The sequence below is a fragment of the Ruditapes philippinarum genome, unplaced genomic scaffold, assembly GCF_026571515.1.
Source record: "Ruditapes philippinarum isolate M1 unplaced genomic scaffold, ASM2657151v2 ctg2313_1_1_1_1, whole genome shotgun sequence".
Classification (NCBI taxonomy): Eukaryota; Metazoa; Mollusca; class Bivalvia; order Venerida; family Veneridae; genus Ruditapes; species Ruditapes philippinarum.
In genome coordinates, this window is record NW_026863924.1 from 63,611 (window position 1) to 87,378 (window position 23,768).

Consider the following 23,768-nt stretch of genomic DNA (forward strand, 5'->3'; position numbering starts at 1 on the left):
GTTGTTGTGGCCAAGTATGAAGACAATACACCAAGAAATAAAAAAGTTATGATCCAGGTACAAGTTTTCGGACGGCAACGGCAACGGCAATGGCAACGGCAACGGCAACGCCGACCTGACTATAACAATACCTCTACTTTTTTTTTCAAAAAAAAAAAAGTCGAGCTAAAAACAGAAAAACTATTTCATTTTCTTCTTCACTGCAGTTTTATTAAGTATCACCACTGGCACCCAAATTAAAGCCGAGACAAGGTACCAACCGCAGACAGCACGACTGACAGGCATGGCAACACCTAGTTGCCAGGCAACCACAAATAAAACACTTCTTACCATCTCCAGCTCGTTTGCATAAGACCTGTAAAATTTGTCAAAAAAAAATAATCTAAAATTAAATCTTTAACTGTGTGAACATATAGAATTTGTTTAAACAGTATAAATTTGAAATTAAAACTTTGAAAGGCACATGTTGTCTCAAAAATACCTATATTTGAAATTCTTTAAAAATGCCAAACATATGTTGATAATGTTCTAATAATAGATTAAGAGCATATTAGATAATCAACAACTGAAAAGAAACATTACAGTGATGTGTCTGATATGGTAGCAAAATGTAAACAAAGTTGTATTTTGACTTTTAATTATAGAATTTCTATAGCATAATGGGCCTTTAAGTTATAAAAAAAAGTATATGACTGCATTTATCTCTGATTGCATTAATATCTTGTTTACATATAATGTGTATTCAGCAAAAATCTTCTACTGTCATCATATTAAATTATCAATTCTTAAGATGAATTTAAATTCAACATCAGCTAGATGTTTTAAAATAATAAGTTCAAAAATTTACGTGAGATTTTGTTAAATACCTTTTGTCATACATAGATCCAAAGACAAACAAGGAGAAAACAATGTATATTATATTCACAGTCATGTATGTTGTTGATAGGCTCTGAAAAAAAGTAAAGTATTGTCAGATAGCAATTAACTCATATATAATTTAATTCTTCATTTGCTTCAGGCATTCTTTGGGGTTGAGTAGTTGGGTATAACATCATATCAATACCGTATACTAGAAGGTCATATGGCGACTTTCCAGCCTTACAGGTCATTGAAAACCTAAGGTGCCCCTCTTTGCATTATTTCATACGCAAAACAGGCACCTGTGTAGACCCACTGACATTCCATAAGCTGCTGGATAGCTTCCTCACATGAAAGAATCCAAAGCCCCTCACATTCACAATGCTTATAGCATCAATAAGAAAGTGAAAAACATGCTTGTTTATTCAAAAGAGAGTTTTATACAGATATTTGCATATTAATATATAAATTTTAAGTTAAATGACACTGACCAGTTCAAATTGTTTTAACCAAAACACCACTAATTATCATAAATGGAATGTCAATTCATCTTTTTTAGTGGCAATCATAAAATATGCACTGACTATCTAGCAAACAGTGCCGACCATGATCAGACAACACAGATGCACTGGTTACATGGGTAGACTCACTTGCAGTCAGCAGGCTTAAGATTCAAACATACTTTAATGTCATCAAAACACAGTTAAATAGTACCTCTGATTTATTTGGCACTGCTAAATACATGTATGAGATACATGTATACATACATAAATTTTATCTAAACAATTTGGTACTTTTTAATACATGTACATAGGTGTCATCTATCTGCATAATTATCAAATCAATTAGCTAAAGACTCTTCAACATTCACTTATTTTCATTGTAACATTCACTTATTTATTTTTTATCACACAAAGTAAAAGATCAAAATTTTAAATGGACCTTCTTCATCACAAATGAAATATAGGCACTTGGTTTTGGGATAAAAACCTTTTGAGAGGTTTGTAGAACTCAAATTTGATTGAATGTAACGATTTTTAATGTAGATGTCTTGATTCTAAAATTGTCATTTTCCAGATGTTACTAATACAACATTGGAAAATGATGTTTTAAGAAATGAGACAACTGTTACATTCAATCAAATTTGAACCTCTCAAAAAAGTTTTTATCCCAAAACCAAATACCTATGAAATGAAAGTGTTAACATATTTACCTGTTTATTCATTGACAGATTTGGTTGCCACAGCAGGAGAAATATGAGAAAATGTAGCCAGATATAAATAGTTCTCCATGTTGATACATCACTGTTATATTTTACAGGATTCTGTTTAACCTGAATGCAAACATATTGTAATGGATAAGAAAATATAGAAGAACATAATTATGTAGACTATTCATCTCTTAACCCATTACTGTATGAACATTTTGTGAAAATTTTAACATGCTTGACACCATTCAGGACCTATTAAATATACAATAGGGAAAAAAAGAATCCCTAATGAACGTCCAAAACAACAAAATTGAAAATGTTCCAGGATCAATTTGATTGAGCCTGTTCATGGACGGTACTGGTAAGTGCAAGTTACCGTCCACATCCCCTAGCACCGGCTTAAGCAGAATTCAACATTTAAACAGGAAAATTGTGGAATTCAGAAACATCTGCAGATGTGTTCATATAGCAGTTATCATTATTACATGACATGTGTACAGCATAACTAGATGCCCAACTGTAACATGACAATTCCGCTGTCACATCTGACCTTGAGGTATGACCTTGAACTTTGAACTAGTTAAATGGTTGTTGTGTGCCAACATGTCGTCTCATGATGTTGAACATTTGTACCTGGTTATTTGAAATTCCACCAGCTAGTGTTATGGTGCGGACAAGCTGTTCAAGATCATTTTTTGTCTTTAACCTTAAAGTCCTCTCTGCAAGCGACAAAAATGGAATGTCTTCAACTCATATAATGTAAGATGTGACATCAATATTTGTTATCCCGTACTCAACCAATTTGGTTTTTTTCAAACTAATCCCCGGTACAAACAAACTTTTACTGTTATAACTTTGCGTTGCACTGCTGTTTACAATAGATAGCTGTTGCGCTTATTTTCAAAAACTGTACCTGGACGACCAAATGTTATGTAGTCCAACACGCTTTTTACTATTAGTATTGCTTATAGCATGTTAAAATGGAAATAGATATCAATATTGTTGTGTTGTAGTACAATAAGGCATAGTTAAAATGCTCTTCAATAAATCACTCAGGTCTACCAGTATTAGTAAACTCAACCTGTGCATTACATTCTACAACATTCCGCTCAAAACTGATATCTATTTCCTTAAGATATATGTCATTATTTATTTCATGCTTTCCAGTGTTTTACTGTAATAAATCAGATGATTATATTCTGATAAACCACTAGTTAAACTTATAAAATATAATTTTCACTGTAGCATGACTACATCTGAATGCGGATGAAAAGAATATCATAATTAAAAGAAAGAACAGGCAAAAATAAATGCCGCCATACGTAAATGTTCCTTCTTTAAGAAAAGAAAGTCGATGTCTTCATTTGTCATGTTAAAAATGTAACAACATTAGAGAGATTTAACGGAACTATATATTTCAAAATTATTGTTGATGTGAGGTCATGATGTGATGACATAATAAAGGAGAATGTGCAACGTTGAGGCAAAATCAGTAAAAAATACTTAAAATCATTTAAAAAGCATGAAATAAAAAGAAAATTTATCTGTTTTACATTTAAAGCAGCACGCCTCCAGATTCATGCTAATTTTCATGTAAATTTGAAAATGTATTTTACAGTATAAATATTGAAAAGTTACCAAAAGAATGCAATTTACACATTCAACGGCACTTACAACCTATGCAAATTACTATTAAAAGGTCAAAATAATTATGCAAAGTAGCCCTTACTGCGTTAGTAACGCAATAGAAATATAGTTATAAATACTGAAAAATTTGGTCATTAATCGCACATATCATGCAAACTTTTACTAGAATTTTTAATCTTTATACTTTTCCTAAAATCTAAGTACATTTTTCTCAGGTTTGATTTTATCGAAATATTTTTGCTCATCTGGAGGCGTGCAGCTTTAAGATTAAATCATATTTGATTTGTGAACACCAGCTATTCTATTTTCACTAGTGGCTATATGCCACTCATGAAAATATTGCATCTGGTGTTCACTCAGTGAAATATATTTCAATCATACATGCAAAACAGACAAATATCCTCTATATAATTCCTAGAATTTATATAAATACCTGTGGAATATCTTCTAAACAGCCTAACCTTGGTTTCCCTGGAGACCATCCAGGGCCTTTCAATAACACTGACAATTTATTTGATATTCCTTGTATATTCCAAGCACTTTTTATCACATAAATCAAATGGTGTAACTGAAAAGATATGAAATATAGATTTTTGTTGGCAAATTTTTTTTTTTTAAATTCTCCTACAGTATGCTTTCTCAGATAAGATTTCATGACATTTCTTATGATATAAAAAACTAAAGAATAGGAAAATCTTGACTTATTTTTGGTAATAATGTAAAAAAAAAACATTAACACCCTGAACCTACTTTTCCTTTCTTCTTTAAGCTTTTGTCATGCATATTTCAGTTAATTATTGTCACATGAGAGGTTGCTTTCCACTGTGAAATCACATGAGAGGTTGTTTTCCCATGTAACACCAGATAACAGGTTGTTTTCCACTGTGGCATCACATGAGAAGTTGTTTTACACTGTGACACCACATGAGAGGTTGTTTTCCATTGACATCACATGAGAGGTTGTTTTCTACTGTGAAATCACATTAGAGATCGATTTTCACTGTGACATCACATGAGAGGTTGCCCCCCCCCACTGTGACACCACATGAGAGGTTGTTTTCCACTGTGACACACCACATGAGAGGTTACTTTACACTGTTACAACACATGAGAGGTTGCTTTCCACTGTGAAATCACATGAGAGGTTATTTTCCACTGTGACATCATTATTCAAGAAAATATTTATATGGCAGCTCTCATATATGCTCATTACTGTACATTATTTTTAAGAATTTCCATATTTTTTTTTGTTCAGTGTTACACATCAACACTGAAAAGTTCATGGCAACTTTCCAACTTTACCGTTGGAGAAAGACATCAGATGCTCCTCTGTGCATTATTTCATGTACAAATAGGCACCTGAGCAGTCCCAGCTCTGTTCCATTAGCTAGCTAGGTAGATAGCTTCCTCACATGAAAGAATCCAGAGGGGGATTTGAACCAATACAAGTGGTTTGTAGTCAACAACCTTAACCACTCAGCCAGCGGCATCCCTAAACATAAAGTTAGCTACTTATTTTTTAAATTCTCATAATGAAACCCTTTTCTCAACAATGGATGATATATGATCCTACTTCAAAACAGGTAAAGTCTATTTACAAATTCCATTTCCAAAAGTAAATATGGTTTGAATTACAAATATCTAAATCATTAAACATATTAAATTTTTATGTACTTTTTTTCTGCTAGGAAATGGGAAAAGTGCATTAGATTTTAAGGCATTTCAGTATAAGAGTCCAAAAAATAAACTACCAACAGTATTAAGTCTAGCCTGACCCTAAAGTCATGCATTCTGACAAGGCTTTATACTAATAGCAAAAGCTTATCAGTCTGGTTGCAGAAAATCAAGAATTATAAAATATACCTGAGCATGGACTGGTTCCCAGGAGTCAATATTGTGTACCAGACCATAAACAACTTTTTCTTCCTCTTTTTCTGCTTCAAATGTCCCTACAAAATAAATAAAGCTCATTTCAAAACTTATTTCAAGACAAATAACAATATGTTATACTGTGTCAACATTGCTTTTCTCACAAGGTAAAGCCTTTTATTAGGCACATAATCTACGAAAATTAAAAATGTATCCATATATATAAGGCCACAGAAACTATTCAAAATTAAGGAAAAAGAATGTCTTACATGTGCTAATCTGATATCAATGTGATAACCCTTGTATATGAAATGTAAAGTTGTGTAATAACCCCATTATTATCATAGAAACATTATTTGTACACTGCTGTCATCAAACATATTTACTTTCAATCACTATAATTTCCTATCTTAATCTTAAGAGAAAAAGAAAGAAAAGTAGAAACATTATTCATCAAATTTAAATCAACACTTCCCTCATTATCTATCAAGAATTTCATTCAATTTTGTTTTTGGAAAAATACTTACCAAATAATCTATCCCATATGATGAACACCCCACCATAGTTTTTATCAATACAGTATGGATTTCTACCATGATGGACACGATGATGACTAGGTGTACTCAAAATCCATTCAAGAGGTCCTAATTTACCCACAGTCTAGAGAGGAAAATATATACATTCTCTTACTTTCTCATAACAATGATAAATATTCATACTATCTAATAATAATAAACGAGAGCCCTGTAATGTGACAATTCAGAAAAGTGAATATTCTTATGATTATTCAAGATTAAACTCGGAAATCAAAGTCAATGAATTTTTGTAAATTACTTGTTGCTGTGCAATCGAACTTCCTGTATACTATCAAAACAAGAGCCCGGTTTGAGCCGGGTGATGCTCCCCGAATAGGTTTTGGACACAGGAAAGTACACCTCTTGTAGTTTCAGAGTTATGTCCCTGGAAAAAGTTCAAAGTCCAATTATTCCAAAATTAGGAAAGGCAGAGTTACTGTTCTTTGCACTGCACTTCTAATCACTGTTATCTATCAACTTACAAAGTTTCTTGTTGATATCTCTTATGGTTTCAGAGTTATGTTCCTGACAACTTCAAAAAGTAAAAATAAACAAATGGCAATAACTCCAGAATTAGGCAAGGCAGAGTTATGATTCTCGTGCACTGCACATCTACCCATTGAGATACATCTACCTACAAAGTTTCATGTTGATATCTCTTATAGTTTTATAGCTATGTCCAGTACAAGATTTTTCTAAAAGGGGAGATAATTCAAAAATGAGGCTTAACAGAGTTATGGTTTTTTTGCACTGCACTTCTACTCAATGAGATCTATCTACCTACAATGTTTCATCTTGATATCTCTTATAATTTTAGAGTTATGTTCCTGACAAAGTTCAAAGTATTGAAATTAACAAAGGGCAATAACTCCAAAATTAGGACAAAAAGAGTTATTGTTCTCATGCACTGCACATCTACCCATTGAGATCTATTCACCTACAAAGTTTCATGTTGATATCTCTTATAGTTTTAGAGTTATGCCCAGGACAAGATTATTCTATAAGGGGAGATAATTCAAAAATGAGGCTTAACAGAGTTATGGTTCTTTTGCACTGCACTTCTACTCAATGAGATCTATCTACCTACATAGTTTCATCTTGATATCTCTTATAGTTTTAGAGTTATGTTCCGGACAAAGTTCAAAGTGTTGAAATTAACAAAGGGCAATAACTCCAAAATTAGGACAAAAAGAGTTATTGTTCTTATGCACTGCACATCTACCCATTGAGATCTATTCACCTACAAAGTTTCATGCTTATATCTCTTATAATTTTAGAGTTATGCCCCGGACAAGATTTTTCTATAAGGGGAGATAATTAAAAAACCGGGCAAAATAGAGTTATGGTTCTTTGACACTGCACTCCCCCTTAATGCCCTCTACCACTGTATGAAGTTTAAACAAATTATCTCCAAGGGTTTTCAAGTTATGCTCCGGACAAGAAAACGGACGGACAGACGGACAAGGCGCCGACTATATGCTCCCCCGAAATTTTTCGGGGAGCATAAAAACATTCATTCTATCTCATGACAATTATAAACATTCAAACTACCTCATGACAATGTTAAACATTCATACTATCTGAAAATAAATTGATAAACATTCGATCATTATACTATTTCACAACAATGATAAACATTCAAACTATCTCATAACAATGATAAAAATTCATGCTATCTCGTAACAATTAAAAACATTTGTTCCATCTCATAACAATGAAAATAATTGATAAAGATATCTTCATTTAAATAACAAAGAACTTTGACTTTTCGGCTGACTAATTCTAAATTTTCATCTTGATATCCTCAAACTGGACTGTTTCAAAAAATGGAAACTGGTTAAATCTATTTAACAAGAGGGCCATGATGGCCCTGAAATCGCTCACCTGTATAAAGGCCCCCGGGGCAGGGCCAATTTTAACCCACGGGTTTTTATTTGAACAAACTTGGTAGACACCCATTTGAAGATGTTTCATGATAAATATCTAAGCTCTAGCTCTAAGAAGATTTTTTAAGGTTTTACTATACACATATAGGGAAAAACAATGACCCCCCTCCTCTGGGCAGGCAAATTTTGTCCCCAGGGCTTTTATTTGAACAAACTTGGTAGACACTCATTAGAAGATTATTCATGCTTAATATCTAAACTCTAGCTCTTTGGGTTTTTTAACAGAAGAGTTTTAAGTTTTTACTATAATATTATACATATAAGGAAAATCAATGATCCCCGGGGCGGGCCAATTTTAACCCCAGGGCCCTTATTTGAACAAACTTGGTAGACACCCATTAGAAGATGTTTCATGCTAAATATCTTAGCTCTAGCTCTTAAGGTTTTTTAAAAGAAGATTTTTTAAGTTTTTACTATATACATAAAGGGAAAAACAATGACCCCCTGGGGCGGGGCCAATTTTGACCCCAGGGCTTTTATTTGAACAAACTTGGTAGACACCCACTAGAAGATGCTTCATGCTTAATAGCTAAGCTCTAGCTGTTTGGGTTTTTTAAAAGAAGATTTTTTAAAGTTTTTACTATATACATAAAGGGAAAAACAATGACCCCCTGGGGCGGGGCCAATTTTGACCCAAGGGCTTTTATTTGAACAAACTTGGTAGACATCCACTAGAAGATGTTTCATGCTTAATAGCTAAGCTCTAGCTATTTGGGTTTTTTAAAAGAAGATTTTTTAAGTTTTTACTATATACAAATAAGGAAAATCAATGACCCCCCGGGGCGGGGCCAGTTTTGACCCCAGGGCATTTATTTGAACAAACTTGGTAGACACTGACTAGATGACGTTCATGCCAAATATTTAAGCTTTAGCTCTTACAGTTTTCTAAAAGAAGATGTTTTAATTTTTTTCTTTCGGTTGCCATGGCAACCAGAGTTCTGCTTGGAATTAAATTCTTTGAACAATTTTTAAAGTTGACTACTAAAGGAACATTCCTGAAAAGTTTGGGTGAAATCGGCTCAGTGGTTTATGAGGAGATGTCGTTTAAAGTAAAAGTTTACAGACGGACGAACGACGGACGGATGCCGGACGAAAAGCGATTACAAAAGCTCACCATGTCAATTTGTGACAGGTGAGCTAAAAAATTCAGCAGATTAACTACTGATGCATCTTTTTATGCACCAGTTAATTGTAACCCTGCCACCAAGGCCCTTTTATAGTTTGGGAGATTGAGGAGGGAGATGAGCCATGTTTTCTCCTGCTGTCTGCCCCCAACCTACCTGGTCACTGTGGTTTGTTTTTGGTATAATATAATGATGGATAGTTCCACCTTACAGTGCGGGGGCATTTAGAGGGTATATTACTTTAATCTACTTTCTGACTGTCCTGATGCTTTTATCTTGCATTTAGTAACCCTAAAGTCAGAGTCTCTGCTATTCTGCAGAGGTAGGGATGAGATTATTTTGTTCTTATTTCTGGGGTAAGGTAGGGATGATCTTGTTCTTATTTCTGAATTGGGGGTGGGATGATCTTGCTATACTTCAGGGGTAGCAGTGGAATATTCTTGAAATTCTCCAGTGGTAGCAGTGGAATCTCAATTGTTGCTAACTTCAGGGTGGTAAGGGATGGTACTATATTGATGGTATGGGAGAACATGTATCTTATTTTAAAAAATAAATTTTAATTTGATACCTCAGTATGCACCCAGAACTGGTAGATCAAGTTGAACTGATTGTGCACCAGAAATATTGATGGTGGTAGGAACAGAGCTAATGGCATATAAAACATCTGCAATAAAACACATACAAATGTAATTACACTTGAGTAAGATGATGAAAATTAATGTTGAAAAATACTTAAAGTATCATATCTGAAATCTTACAACAAGAAATATTTGTTTACTTGAAATTGATCAAATCAATATTATTATTACAATCATCATAATAATCATTATTACTATAAGATCAATATTACATAAACTAAACTGAAAATATGATAACTTAATATAGATTCATGTTCTGGCTATTTAAACCAGCATTACAACAATCCGTGGAGAATCCTGAGTATCTGGCATTAGGCAATATATGAAAACTGTGTAAATATGTAACAGTACAAATTGCTACTAATTTATTATCTCTATACCCATTAAAGCTGCATGCCTCTAGATGAGCTAAAATATTTCTAGAAAATCAAATACAAGACTTTTAAGAAAAGTAAAATGTTTCAAGATTTAAGTAATAATTTACATGTTTTATGAGATTAATGATTATTATTTTGCAGTAATTATTACCAAATTAAATGCAGTTTGGGCTATTTTTACACATTTTGACCTTTTTTGGTAATAAACATGGATAGTTAAGTGCTGTTTTCAATATGTAAATTACTGACTTAAAATGTTCACTTCATAATATTTTACATTTTCAAAATTTTCATGAAAATTAGCACAAACCTTGAGGCATGCTACTTTAAGGTACACAATGCTTATAACACACCATTGCCACCAGAATTATATAAGAAGGACAAAGCTTGACAAGTCCATTACACAGATTACGTATTGTAAGCATTAATAAAAGTAAAGCATTTGTATTGCACAAACCATCCTCGTATACCCACAGCTAAACCATTTACATTTATTGATTACATGTTAACCAACTGTGGGTATCTGATGATGTACACTAACATAAATGAGTAAAGACATCTAGAGTGTTAAATAAAGATAGCATTAGCCATAGAACAGATAAAATCAAACTACCTTAAGGAATTGGGAGTGGGGTGTAGAGTCATTGGGGACTGACAGTGCAGTGAATGAGATCTAAAGGAGATGGGGGGAGGGATTTGAGATGTAGTGAGCAGGGTGCAGTGTTGTGTGATGGCCAGTAGGGAATATGATTAGAGGCGTGTGGCAAATGGCAAACAGAGTGTGTCAGGGCCACGCCCCCTAGTGTGTCAGGTGAGTGGTATAAGGTATTTCATCTGTCAATAGCTTATCTAACTTTTCAGCCAATTTAATCCTTTCACATCTCTAATATTCAGTTACTGAATTTGATACAAAATTGTTGTAAATCCTTGCCATGTAAACACTAAATATTAGATTGATTTCCTTTTTCAGAGGCTGAAAAATTCAGTTGATGAGAAATTTCCATTGTTCTTTGTTCTTTAAATAACTGTTTGATATTAGATATACAAGACACAATATGTCATTGCTTCACAAGCATTTCTGAAGGTTGCTATACATGTACAGTTATTAAATGTCATGTACAATATTAGGTACAGTAACTACAATAATGAATATAAACTTACTGCATTTCTACATTTACATTTTGTAAGCATACATACTGTTTAAAGGCTAAGTCCAATAACTGAACTGTTGTGGGGTTATTATAAGTTTTATACTGGCTATACATGTATATTTTCTTGCATTGCTAAAAGATCTGTATGGTGTATTTTGTCTGTTTAGCTTAATTATAAACAAAATATTGTGTCTTAATTGTGAAATGAATATCATGCTCTTAATTGTGGTAGGTTCAAGTAAATTTTCTATATTTGATATCAATGGTAATGTGTATTTGGGGTTTTTGTTTACCCAGTTAGCGTATCTATGAAGAAAAGACTGTCTAAGTGCTGTGGAATAGTTGTAATCCTCTGAATTATGGTGGGTTTGGTGCCCAGCCCACATAATATTCACCTCTGAAAATCACAACATTCTGTATACTATTAAATAAATGTTAAGTTATATAATATACGCACAGCTTTGCCATACAATGTTAAGAAGTCTGAAAAGTGGCAGAGTTGTATTATAAAAGAGGAATGCAGCTGGCCCATTTTGCTCAACTGGATACCTCTGGGAGTCTGAAAAACTGGAGACTCAAACATGGGACCCTAACAGCTTTACCGAACAGAATATGAAAAGATATAAGTCCTTTTAATTTGCAGATTGTGTGAATATTTCATAACTTTATCGCAGAAATGTAACAATGTGATAATGTTTCAAAGACGGAGCTGGAATAGGAATATTAAATAAATCATTCATTAAGTCTACAATACAACCCTATTTACAAGACTAGAACGTAAGAAAAGAAATAACATTAAAACTTAAGTGCAAAGAATGTTTTTACACTAAGCATGTTTTAAGGAAAACAATTAGTCAAAAGAAATTGGTGAGCGCCATTCTCCTATTTAAGTTATCTGCCCTTGAATGTTACTTTTTTTTCTCTTTTTGTTCCTTTTCATGAGCAGATAACCCAAAACTGTTGTAAGCAATACCTCATTTTAATTCAAATTAATGATGGTTAATTTATTCCCTGACATAATGCAAAAATTGCTGAAATTCTATTATTAACATTTACAAGTCATACAAGCAAAGCAGAAAAGCTAATGTTATATTACTTATACAAGTTGCTGATGGGATATACATGTGCAGACAAATACAGCCTGAATGAGATAAATATGACACAAGAAACATAACCGAGCAACTACCCAACTCAGCAAGGCTATATTCTCTGTCAGCAACTTGTATAACAAATTGAAAATACAAAAATTAAATGCAAATTCTGTTCGACAGTAAAGAAAATAAAAATTTAAAAATGTAACAGTAAAAAGCAGATTATAATGACTAGTTAGATCACAAACAGACTGTAATCAGTAAAAGTAAGCAGCAACTTTTTACTATAATATAAAGAAGACAACACCAGATAATCAACGGTGACAGGAAAACTATGCAAAATATAAATCAATTATATGGTCATTATTGCACTGTAACATTTAATCATTTAAGGTAAGTAATGCTATTTGAATGGAGATATACTCCAAAAAGAACAAGAAGCATCTACAAATCTTTTTATCAGATAAACTGCGGCACAGGAGTGTAATAAAGCCATTTAATAAAAAACGATATTACACTAGTGTAATAACACTTTGACGTGACGTCATTTGCGCAATATAGAAACATAGCATTAAAGCGCGCTAATGTTAACGTTACTCTATAGGACTGGTGTGTCAATGAAAATAATAGATTAAGTATCAAATCTACACTCATTCAATATCCTCTATATATGCATACATAGTTAACATGCAGAAAACTTTGTTATTTGTTTGTGTTTCCTTTCTTCATTGTAAATATCATGGTGCAGTATACAAAGCGTGTAAGCCAATAAAAATTTGTTAATTTTATTTGCAGTATCATAATAATTATATTATCTATCATGTTTATTTGCAGTATAAAAATATATAATCTATAATTAGGTTATACTGTATGGATAGTGATTAAAATGGCTGAAGTAAAACAAGCTAATGATGAATGAAGTACCTTAAGAAGTTGACACTGTAAGTTTGAACATCAGTCTAAATCTCAACCACCTACTGATCTTAAACTTAACTATTAACCTACTGGGACCTACAGTGATCATCCTGTGCCAATATGCTGTCTGACAAGGGCCTATGTTGTTGATATACAAATTTTGAATTTCCATCTTTATATCCGTGACATTGATAATGAATGTGTTTCAAAAGTGGATGCTGGACATTTCCCTTTAACAAAAGGTTCCAAAAGTGGATGCTGGACATGTCCCTTTAAAAACATTTCCAAAAGTGGATGCTGTACATGTCCCTTAAAAAAATGGTTCCAAAAGTGGATGCTGGACATGTCCCTTTAAAAAATGGTTCCAAAAGTGGATGCTGGACATGTCCCTTTAAAAAATGGTTCCAAAAGTGTATGCTGGACATGTCCCTTTAAAAAACGGTTCCAAAAGTGGATGCTACACATGCCCCTTTAAAAGATTCAGCAGGTATAAGGTTAAAACTGACCAACAGACGGGTTGCATTTACAAACTAGCTATCAAACTTACTTTTATTGCTTGATCTGAATCAGAACAACTACTACGGACTGATCTCCAAAAAGATATTCAAAAACTCTACTTTCTTTTCATGCAAACATACCCACGAATAAAAGGGTTGAAATGTTGACTGTCTTAGGGCTGTGGTGAAATTGTATTCCTCTGAACTGTGATGAGCCTGATGGCCAGACCAAAACAGATTTATCTCTACAACAAGCATATCAAAACTAAAACTGTTTTAACAATGTCAAAATATAGACATATTTATCATAACAATATATAATTGCATTAACAAGAAAAGCATTGATGCAAAGCATCAAAGGGCGTCCAAACAAGAAATGCAGCAGGTGCAGATGAACTAGTAGATATATGATGACAAGATATTCTTATAAACTGTTCAATGGTTCATTGGTTTTTACCAGAATTGTATATCACATATGAATGAACGAACGAAAGACATTGTTCATTATTAATTTATAACTTTGATTGGCATACTAGAAATTAGAATATTACTTGTTATTTCTTAATGATCATGGTTATTAATAGCAACGGATATACATGTATACAATCATTTATAATCCATATGAGTAACGCATAATCAACACCACACTTGTGTAATTGTCCCTTATTATGTTATCGCTATTAGCGAAGACCCCCACACTTAGTAACAATATGACACAAGTTATATTACCATGTTGATCATGTAGAGCATAAATGTTTATTATACACTAATTGTAATATATCTTTTTATAAAAAAAATACAGATTTTATGAATATTGTTTTCTTTTCTTTTTTGTGTTTTATGTGCTATTTTAATACTGAGTTTTTACGTTTACTATTATTTTAAGAATTCAATTGTCATAATGACCGACGATTATAAGTCAAAACTTAACTGGAAAAAGTCAGTAAATTATGGTTAATCTTTCAATATATAATATTGTTAATTCTTAAACCATATACATGTACATTTGTATTTTTCTTTATCATTTTTTAAATTATCAATCAATTGAATAATTCATAAAATCTGATTTGTAACTTTGAATAATTCCTCTTTACTAAACACGAATAACAAATTAAATAAATTGTTTCAAAGTTGATAGTGTCATATTAATGCCATAAAAATGTACATTTTTCTCAATTATTGTACACATTATTGTTTTTATCTCATATAGATAAAATAAAACATGCGATTTGTGTTGTTGGTTTTATTTTTCGAATTGTATGTTTATGTATAATAATAATAATCAATAAATTTGAGAGTTGATCAGTGTTTATTAATCATTGTAACCAAACTAAGTGACAAACATTCATTTTGAAAAAAAGCTTATTTATCTGTCAAATATTAATAATTTGTTCTGTTCTGTAACGATATCAAACATCTACTCCAAAACCGGGAGAGACCGGACAATAAACGTGTAGTACTAATTTCGCCGGTCGACAAAATAGACCAGGAGAGACCGGGAATTACCGACAGGAGTACATCCCTCTATAAATAGATTTTCGAAATATTTAGGTCATCAACTCATCATTCTATTTACAGCTTTCGGAATAACATATCATAATTACCCACTGTTTACTACAAAATGATAAATAAAAATACCCCGAATAGCGCGATTTATTGACAGAAAAGGTTATTTAATTTGAAAATGTTTGCATTGCGAAATTCTCCAGTTTGCTATTCATTATACATATCGCGACTAATTAATAATCAAGCACCCTCATACCGATCGGAATGATCGGCTTTTATTATGAACAACTAAAGAAGGCTCGAGAAGTTGCTGTCGCCCTTTCACAAAATCTAATTTCATTACATAAAAGGCGCCGCGCTTCGGCGCGGACGCCAATAATACTTATGACTTATCATATACCGGTGAATGAATAAGAAGCTGAATTTTCTTTGTTCAAAAGTATGAAAATGATGAACCATGGCATCTTTAAAGACATTGAGAATTTGAACATTTTCACATAAACTATTTATACAAACAGGTCATAATGATTATACTCTGAGTGATCAATGTATCTGTAAATCATGTAATACCAATAAAACATTATTCTTACTATTTTCTTGCTGCTTGATGTCACTAAATAAATCTGATTTTTAACAAAATTCAAATGTACCTTTATTTAAAGTATATATATTTTGTATTTTCCTGAACAATCTATATTAAAGCTAAATCTATATTGAGCCGCGCCACGAGAAAACCAACATAATGGGTTTGCGACCAGCATGGATCCAGACCAGCCTGAGCGTCCGTGCAGTCTGATCAGGATCCATGCTGTTCGCTATCAGTTTCTTTACTTGTTATAGGGTCTGTAAGCAAACAGCATAGATCCTGATCAGACTGCCCGGATGCGCAGGCTGGTGTGGATCCATGCCGGTCGCAAACCCATTATGTTGGTTTTGTCACGACGCGGCTCATGTAAGTGTTACAATAAGTGTATAATTATGACTCTCGAACATGATTTTCATTTGCCAAATATGATTTATAGAGCATAAAAATATGACACATAAATAATTCCAGCTATAAAGCCAGTAAAAGGAACTAAACTGACAGGCTTAATTATTTTTCAATTTAATATTACTGAACAACGTACAAGCAAGTATAAAGTGTATCTTATATACAGGTATGTGTATCATAAACTCAGGACAACTGGTATACTGGTACATTGCATTACCTAAAATGTTTCTCAATACATAATCTTTTCACATTGAACCAGGAAGTCCAGAATTGGGTTTTCCATGTAAACTATTTCTGACCTTAGTTTAACATAATTTAACTTTATAAAAGTACAAACCATGTCCACATCTGTGCACCCAATAGTAGACAAAATCTACACCCAGTAGACACAGTATCCAGGTGATAGGGTTGTTCCAAGGTAGAGTCACCATGTTGAAATGCTTGTAAGTCCACATGAATGCGGCCAACTCTGTAGATCTAAACAATAACCTGAAAATATGAACATTACTCTTGTAAAATGACTATCACTAACATGCATCAACATGGTGGCCTATAGTGTGGTTTGATATTTCATAGTGGGCAGACAAAAAGATTTATACAATATGAATATTAAGCTGGAAGTCAAGAGACTCGCATGATATGATTTTATTCAACTCATTCAATAAATTCAGTATTGAACTTACACTATGTATGTATGTAGTTAATGCTTAATGAGGGGATTATCCGCCCTTTCAGGCACAAAATGCAGCTTGCGCTGTTGAGTACAAACCCCGGACATGTCAACAGTCATGCCCTTAAAGAGTTAATTTTGAAGCACAAAGTGGTGATACCCTGAGTATTAGCCAAAGATATGAATTTTGAGCCAAAAGTCAAGGTCACTGTACGGTGGTCAATGAGAACCTAAATGTACAGTTAATGAGACAATATGAAAGGGTAGGCCTGTTAAGTGCCAGCAATAGGCCTGCGGTTCAAGCTGTCTAACTGTGCTAGGGGCTCACGCACCCTAGCACACAATCCTCATCGACCTGAAGCCTACTTTGTAGGGCCACTCCCCACGGCTTTTAGGACACCGGCAGCAGGTCTGCAGTACATTAGTTTTGATTTAGCGCCGTCACAAGTCTTCAAATTTTCTACCGATGCCCTATGTCTTCTCTACAATGTACACATACCGAGGGGAAGACAGAAGCACGGTGATAGGGCGATTACCACAACTTTTCCGCGCAATGTCAAAATATCTTAATTCTGTCCGAGACACCGTATATTTCTGTGGTACAAAATGGACAGCAAGCCTGTAACCGAGACGAAAACAGCAGATAATTTGCTCAAAACAAGGTAAAATCATCATTTTTTCTTTTTCATCGAATGTGCCATTTAATTTGAAACTTATTTATCTTTACTACATGCAAAATGCTTCATTAATTAAGTCAGGATAGTGTTAACATTTAGGGCATACTGAAAAAAATCTTGCTTTGATTACAAAATATAACGTATTTCTAATCCGTTCAGTTCATATAACTTGTCAAAATACAATATAAATATGTACATTATTGTCGTATGAACAAGTTACAATACATAAAAAACCCGTTTTTTGTATATTTGGTATGATTTTTATGTTTCCACGTGTGTATTTTAAGGCACCGCACAATTTTGTCAATCATAAGATTTGGGCACCGCATTATTCCTCCTTAAAATCACCGCATTTTTCTGTTTTTTTAGCACCGTTTATTTTTTATGTTAATGTTTGCTTTCAGAAAAAGAAGACGTTCAAACCTATGTCTGAACAAGCCAAAGCAATGTGCGAAATTGGCAAAGCTGCAGATACTGCAGCAACTGGAGAGCGCCCAACTTAGTTTTCTGATATCAGCAGTACCCCAATGGATCAGCGCCTCCCTGTATTTCAGGACGATATGCTTAACGCACCACATAAGAAAAAGAATATGAAGTCAAACTTTCGCAAACGATTGTTTAAAAAAAGCACATTGGAGACCATGACTGAAGAGATTATGGAAATATTGCCCGGGTTCCTGCTAAAACTACACCATGAAAATTTATATTATGACCTTTTGCAACTTTATCAAATTAGTATGCAATAAGAAATTCCCATTAACAAATATTTCATTCCTTTTGTTTCTTGATGTTGTTAGATGGTATAGTATGACAAGAACTTCAATCTTTCCATGTGGGGTTTATCAGTTTGAATAAGTTCGAAAAGGAAAAGACATCCATCTATATATAGATACCATTGCACTTATCTAACTGGTAGTATTAACACAGATCAGACCTTCAGAAATTTTCCATAACATAACGTATGATAACAGCAACATAACATAACAGCAAGTAAACAATCTTTCATCAAATAAAACATATTTGTAAGAAGATTGTAAAATTCAAAAGAAGACGGTGCCAGTATTTATCGGTCTAACGGAAAAAGAATGCGGTGTTTGAATTCAGTGTTGTACGGTGCTCCAATATTCGGGTCAGTAGGCCTTTTTTCAACATATATTCCCTGAAATTTACGATAGAAACACACAATTTTGTATGGAACTTGAACTTAGGGTTAACCGTAATAAATATACGAGCTCGTTAGGTCATAGAACAAAGACATCGTCGTTATAACACATGTTTTTGTGACAAGTACGAGTCATGTTGAGGTATACACGATCTTTTGTAAACACTATTTCTTCGAAGTATGTTTTTATTTGTGAATTGTATTGTGCTAGATTAACGATAAATTGTCTCAAAAATTCGATGGAATACTTAAACAATTAGAATAATCTTGCAATGTCCAGCAGTAAGATATTTTGTAAGTTATTACCTGGAATTTGTTTATCCCGCCATTAATATTTTGTCCAGAAATATACGGTGTCTCGGTCAGAAGGATAATATTTTGACGTTGCGCGGAAAAGTTGTGGTAATCGCCCTATCACCGTGAGAAGTTGAACTAAGTACACTCATTAAATATCCTCTATATATGCAATAAAATATAATTAAACATAAAACTAAATAAAAGTTAATGCCAACTAAAACTGCCAATGTTCTGGCACACATATCCCTGTATGTCACTTTGTCTGTTGACTATTTATATGAACTTTCGTGTTAATACATCATACTGACTTACATTTTATATAAAGTTATGCTTTGTATTAAAGTATGAAATATTACTTGAAAGAGTCATAACTCTAAAAGTATACACACGGCAGTTATGGTTTTTAAGCATTAACAACTTCTATCTATCTATGAAGATTAAGTGAGATACTTCTAATACTTCTTACTACTCACCAGATTCCTTTTCTGTTGACCAACTAAAACTAATACTGTATAAGTGGATATTTATGTGTCACAAAAATTATGCGAATGTCAAAAAGTGGACTTTTTGCATGTGGAAATATTTGCAAAAATATGCTTTATTGAAGTTAATACTGTTTTTGTGTTATCATTTATTTAGCAGGTACATGTTAAGAATATGCTGTTATTGTAATCATTCTATTCAGTTGTTTAATACCTTTATTATTTATATTATTGTTTGAAATATACATTGTTAGTTTGATAAAGGACCTGATCGCACATTTCCTTGTCATATTTTGAAACATTCTTTTGTTATATAAATAACCTTTTGTGTTATTAATAGATATATTGTTTCATTAGAACATTTTTGATTTGTAAAGACTAAACTTAAACAAACAAGCAATGAGAAAAAATTAATCTCAGTACCTGAACAGTCAAACTTATTGATGAATGTATGAAAACTTGTTTTCAAATGATAGAAGAAATTTTACCTAAACAGAAATAATTTTTGCGTGATCAAATATTTGCAAATAATTTCATTTCGCAAATATCGCAAATATTTCCATGCCGCAAAATTAACCACTTAATATACGTACAGTATGCTCTAAATAAAAATTAAAAATGACTTAACACAGGGCAACTATAAGGAACAAATGGAATGAGACACTGGACTTAACACATAAACTTGACATAATTCATTGCTAGCGATATTCTTGGCCAAAATCATGATAAATAAAAATGCTTAAAAATTTACAGAGAGCACTGACTTACCCATGTAGAAGTGACAGCACTCCATTAGATAGGGAGCTAAAACTATCATTTAAACGAGGTAATGTCTCTCCTTTGATGTAAAGAACAGCCCACTCCATGATAATCAACGCAATGAAGTAAGGAACAGCCTGCAAATACATTAAACAATTCTCAACCTTTTTTTTTAAAATCATGTTTAAAAATAATTTCCATAAACTTACAGCTGTTACAAAAAAGATGGGCAGCTGACAGCTTTATATGGTGAAAGCATCTGTCCTAATTTCAACCTAGGGATTTTTTATTTTAAGTTTTCAGCTTAGAACTACATACCGGTAACTTACTACGGAACCATATTCAGTTCTACACACCAGTTTAACTTTCTTGACAAAGAAACATAAAGCTCTTAAAATGATCTAGAAAATTACCAAATGTCTGCCATTTAATAAAATCTTCTTTTCAAAACAAAAGTTGGCATATTCATTACATGTATTGCCTTTTGTTATTGATTCTAAAAATACCATGTATGTTGCTTTAACTTTTCAGTGACTTTTCCATATATCAGAGGCCTATCCCAACTGAAATTTCTTTAAAGCCATGCATTTTTCCCAAAAATCTAACACCAGATTTTTTACTTCCCAAATTAGCAATTTCAGTAATTTTTCCAAAAATCAAGAGGCTAAGGCCTCTTCCCAATTAAGTGAGAAAAAATATAGTTTTTGGATAGCAATACAGGCCCTTATTGCTATCCACTTCCTTTTTATTAAATTCATATGGACATTGAACTAAAACACAACATTTTGTGACTGGCACAGATGCTTCATATATCATATGATATGTTTACAATGACAAAGTTACAGAGAGCCAACAAGACCTTGCAAGGTGCAATGCAATCTCGGCCTGACCCCGAGATTAATATTTTATTAAATATGTTCAATAAATATAGTATTAAGCCTACACTCTTCGAATATCCTCTATGTTCACCATGACTGTATGGTTAATAGCCCCCATAGATAAAAAAGGATACAATGTACACTGTTGGATACTGTAAACCATCTATAAATGGAATGCTGGTTATCATGGCCCTAAAACTAACTTGGCCCCCCAAGTCATCTCAGCCCTATACCACAGGTGACGGGTCAACTCATCCTATATTCATTAATGACTGGCAATGATTACTTGTATTACTTTTTATATATTCTATCTTTAATTTCATTGTTTAGCATTTTGAAGTTTACTAATGAATATTTAAAAGTTGAAATGGTGAAAGTACATGTACTGTATGTGAATTTGTAGAGAAAGGAAGAATTTACAATTAAATATGTATGTTTTGCCTACTTCAGATATTTTTTTTGTAGAAAATATTGTTCAAACAGCAATGTGTGTTATAAAAAGAACAAACAGTGTTAAATATAAATATTACATTTTTTGTCTCGCTAAAGCTCGCCAAGATACACTTTCTCGCTCACCGGATAAACCTTCTCCATCCCGACATCAACCATGTATTCTTTATTTTCTTAACTGTCAAGACAGCGTCCGTCCAAAATTTTCTCAGTGTCTCTTTGACAGGTCTAATTAGTTGGACTAACTTAGTGCCTAGCCCAACAAATTGTGCGCTTTAGGGCTTTTTATTATACATGTATAGACAATGGTATTTAAGACAGACATCAGTCTATGTAATATCAGATTGTAAAATCTGTTGGTCTTGCGGTTGAAATATTGAGACTAGTGTAGTGCCGAGTTGGTACTTTAACTATAAATGCACATTAACTCTATATAGGCTTTTTGAGTAATTAGCTGGCAAGCATGGGAACAAAGATTAACAACTGATAGACTGATTTATTTATCACAAAATTACATACTCTTGTAAAATTACATTCATTATCATTATAACTGGGTAAACACTTAACCAACCAACTATTCATACCATAATCAGATAATCACTTAATCACATAATTAACCATTAACTTATCCATGTTATCATAATAATCTAAATCTCTAAATTAGTAAAAAAATAAAACCTCATCGACATAATTCGGCACATCTTCTATTTTCTCAAACGATGTTTCATTAGGTGTTACTAGAATAAACATCCGCCTAAGCCCAGTAATAACTGGGTGTTTGATAACAGACGACATATTTTCCTGTCAATAAATACAATCACCGTCACATGCTTATCTCTACATTTAGTTTCACTTTCACTTTGGTCGTTTGGACTTTGAACAAATTTCTCCTTTTTGAAGAGTATTTGCATAGGGTTAAAGTGCGAAATAACACTATTATCACGGAAATATGATCCGATAGTACAGAAGATTAAGACAATAGCATTTCAGCAGTTTTAAATAAAATACAGAACTACCTTGTAAGGAAAAAAATGAAGAACATTTAGATTTTTTGATAAATTATAATTCATATGTATCAAGTTTTCCTAGAAAAGCCTCTTTGAAATAATTTTGGTAAACTGAATAGACAACAGATTTTACAATCTCTATGTACGCATTTTTTTTATGTAAAATTTAACTTTTGTTTTCGGATTTTGACATTTAAAAAATAAATCAACTTTTTCAAGTTTTTTTAATGATTTAACTTTAGCTACGACAACAGAGAAATCGGACATTCCTTTAAAAATTACATGTGTCCTGGGGTTTAAGAAAAACTTTTTAGAAAAACAAAATTTTTCTATAAAATTTCATTAGAATTTTTAGATATTACTAAACCCAAAACATTCTTATAAAATTTTTAGAAAAGAAACTTAATACAATCTAACAAACATATATGCAAGAAAAAAAGAGTAGAAAACTGTTTTAGTAAAGAAAACTTGATCCCAGATAACAAAATTAAGAAGCTCGAGCAAGGTTAATTACAATATAGCAAATATAATCAAATACAAAAAGACTAGAATGATAAAAATGAGAAATTTACAATGTATTTTAAGCAACATATTCTAACCATCGGGTGGTTTCATTTTTGACCACATTGAAATTATTTGAATTCATAAACTTGGTATTTGGTTACTATCATAGGTGTAAGTTTTCTTTAATTAAGACATATATTACTTAATTAAGTTAACATGTGTCGAAAATTTTGCATGCAATATATGCTTGTAATTTAAGGTGACAACGGAGTCAATTATCACTGAAAATACCTAAAATGAGATTTTTTGCTAAGTAGATTTATCAACCCCGTCTGAACACATTCGTGATTTAATTTTGGAAGCAGTTAGTCCGAAAAATGTGTTTTTAAACGTTTTAAAACGGTACCTATACTATTTGTATCTGCTATTCGCGTAACCTGTCGATTATCGATAACGCTCCGCCCCCTGTTGAGGCATCAATGAGAGA

The 23,768-nt window shown here is 32.7% G+C and overlaps 1 protein-coding gene across 1 annotated transcript; it reads right to left on the reverse strand.

Moving 5' to 3' along the window:
- Positions 1–180: 180 nt before the first annotated feature.
- Positions 181–22,633, reverse strand: LOC132723850 (alkylglycerol monooxygenase-like). The gene is made up of 11 exons (XM_060708652.1): positions 22,449–22,633; positions 20,452–20,579; positions 16,733–16,884; positions 11,689–11,792; positions 9,798–9,893; positions 6,112–6,244; positions 5,579–5,664; positions 4,149–4,283; positions 2,072–2,191; positions 867–949; positions 181–355 (listed from the first exon to the last, which is right to left on the reverse strand). The coding sequence occupies exons 1-11, from the start codon at positions 22,563–22,565 to the stop codon at positions 181–183; spliced, it is 1,329 nt and encodes a 442-aa protein (XP_060564635.1). The 5' UTR covers positions 22,566–22,633.
- Positions 22,634–23,768: the final 1,135 nt, after the last annotated feature.

Bases quoted from the DNA above. Each gene is read 5' to 3' on its own strand.
- LOC132723850 (XM_060708652.1), bottom strand. From the start codon at position 22,565: ATGTCGTCTGTTATCAAACACCCAGTTATTACTGGGCTTAGGCGGATG. The intron at 5,665-6,111 runs GTAAGTATTTTT...TTTATTTTGTAG, and splicing joins CATATGGGATAGATTATTTG to GGACATTTGAAGCAGAAAAA. The intron at 4,284-5,578 runs GTATATTTTATA...ATATCTTTTCAG, and splicing joins GGGAACCAGTCCATGCTCAG to TTACACCATTTGATTTATGT.